This window comes from Eurosta solidaginis, chromosome 1, assembly GCF_040869045.1.
Source record: "Eurosta solidaginis isolate ZX-2024a chromosome 1, ASM4086904v1, whole genome shotgun sequence".
NCBI classification, from domain to species: domain Eukaryota; kingdom Metazoa; phylum Arthropoda; class Insecta; order Diptera; family Tephritidae; genus Eurosta; species Eurosta solidaginis.
Genome location: NC_090319.1, coordinates 107,010,981 through 107,013,059, shown reverse-complemented (window position 1 = coordinate 107,013,059; position 2,079 = coordinate 107,010,981). Strand labels below are relative to the sequence as shown.

The 2,079-nt window shown below is 38.3% G+C and overlaps 1 protein-coding gene across 1 annotated transcript; it reads left to right on the top strand.

The window, feature by feature from the left end:
- Positions 1-315: 315 nt before the first annotated feature.
- On the top strand, positions 316-1,807 carry LOC137237269 (interleukin enhancer-binding factor 2 homolog). The gene is made up of 2 exons (XM_067760696.1): positions 316-714; positions 776-1,807. Exons 1-2 carry the CDS (start codon positions 421-423, stop codon positions 1,664-1,666), a joined length of 1,185 nt encoding a protein of 394 aa, XP_067616797.1. The 5' UTR covers positions 316-420; the 3' UTR covers positions 1,667-1,807.
- Positions 1,808-2,079: the final 272 nt, after the last annotated feature.

Genomic DNA, 2,079 nt, shown 5'->3' with positions numbered 1-2,079 from the left:
TAAAAATTGCTTATAAAAAACAGCTGATCTTTTGTTTACATGCGCAATGCGCAATCTTGTGTGTGTGATTTGTGGGCTACATGGGTAACCTTTAATAATTGTACCATGGATAAAACTTGCAAGGTTTAATGTTAAATCCTTTCAAATGCCTAAATCTCGAAATAGATTTGTGCTATTACTGGGCATTTTCCATCAAAACAAAAAACAAAACTTATTGCGATATGCGCTAGTTCCAAGCAAAGCCTGTGCCAAAACAACCCAAAATTCGGACGTGTATGGGCCTTAAATATTAAAGAGTGCTGCTATTCCGATAGTTTCTTCACATCCACTTTGGAGGCGGCGTTTTCTCAACCAAGAGTAGATAATTTTGTAACCTATAAATATTAATATCTGTTCATCATTAAAACTTCGAATAGAAAAATGGCTCGTGGATCAATTCGTGGTGGAAGACCAATGCGAGGTGGACTACATCGTCCACCCTTCAAGAAGACTTTCATTCCGAGACATCCTTTTGATTTAACATTAGTTGCGGAAGTGCTCTTTCCAAAGGTGGCACCAACAGTGGACGATGCAGCTTTAACAGCAGCACTTTTGAAGCGTAACCAAGACTTAAGTCCTACGCCTGCTGAACAAACTGCCATCGGGAATTTAGTTACCAAAGTCCAATCTGTACTTGATAATTTAGTGGTAGCTCCTGGAGACTTCAGTACTTGTGTAAGTGCTTCTGGATACAAATTTAAAATATTTAATGTTAAGACCCAATCAAATTTTTCAGCAACTGGAAGAAGTACGACAAGTGGGATCGTTCAAAAAAGGCACCATGATAACTGGAACTAATGTGGCTGACATTGTAGTTATACTTAAAACGTTGCCAACCAAGGAAGCCTGTGAAGCTTTAGCCAAAAAAGTTGGAGCGGATCTTAAAAACGCAATGAAGACTGAAGTATTAACAAAAGCTGATCAAATAAATACTGCCATACATGATCGTGGCTTTGATATATCAAATTGGCAAGCTAAAGTGCGCATTTTACTAGCAACACTTCCACAGAATATACGAAAGTTGGAGGCCGATATTCACCTGGATCAAAAACTTATGCAATCTCATCTAGCTGCTATTCGCCATACAAGGTGGTTTGAAGAAAATGCACATCATTCTTCAATTAAGGTTTTAATACGCATACTTAAAGATCTCACAAGAAGATTTGAAGCATTTAATCCACTTTCTCCATGGATGCTAGACTTGTTAGCACACTTGGCTATTATGAATAATCCATCTCGCCAAGCATTGCCTATAAATTTGGCTTTCAGACGGGTCTTTCAGCTACTATCAGCTGGATTGTTTTTGCCGGGCTCGGCTGGTATAACCGACCCCTGTGAACCTGGTCACATTCGTGTGCATACTGTAATGACTTTAGAGCAACAAGATGTTTGTTGTCTAACTGCTCAAACTCTTTTACGGGTCCTTGCTCACGGTGGATACAAACATATACTTGGATTAGAAGGGAACACAAGTATTGTACGTGAAATGTCTGTGTGGAACGGAGTGGTGGTATCACCTTTACATGTGGTTTATGAGAAGCCAGCCGATAAGAAAGACGGCGAGGGAATTGAGGACATGGAAACTGTCGAAAACGATGGCTTGGCTGATGATGACGCAATTGAGTAGACTCATCTATAATAATAATATTTTGTGTCAGAAACTTACCGGGGATTTTTCTCTGATCGACCCTGGCGAATTCTTTTACTGTCAGTTTGAATATACATATAAAAAAGCGGTATCTTTAATAAACTTTATTAAAAATATAAAGGCATTTTTAATAAATTCTCAGCCAACACGTACGGAGTGATCCGAAGTAGGGAGTAAACAACTATAATGCAACATTTTTTTTTTTTGTTTTTGTAGCGATAAAATCATACCCCGGAGGCCTTGGAGATTATTGGCGATGATGATCCTTTGCCGGATATTGCTACAATATGTTCCGTAATTTAGTACCTGAAAATCTCGGGAACGATTTTATATGATCCAAGTTGAACTTTTTACGTCTATTTAGTTTACAACCTAATATTTTTATACTCAGC

Excerpts from the sequence above, each read along its gene's own strand:
- LOC137237269 (XM_067760696.1), top strand. The coding sequence starts at position 421 with ATGGCTCGTGGATCAATTCGTGGTGGAAGACCAATGCGAGGTGGACTA. Across the intron at positions 715-775 it reads CTGGAGACTTCAGTACTTGT|CAACTGGAAGAAGTACGACA; the intron begins GTAAGTGCTTCT and ends CAAATTTTTCAG.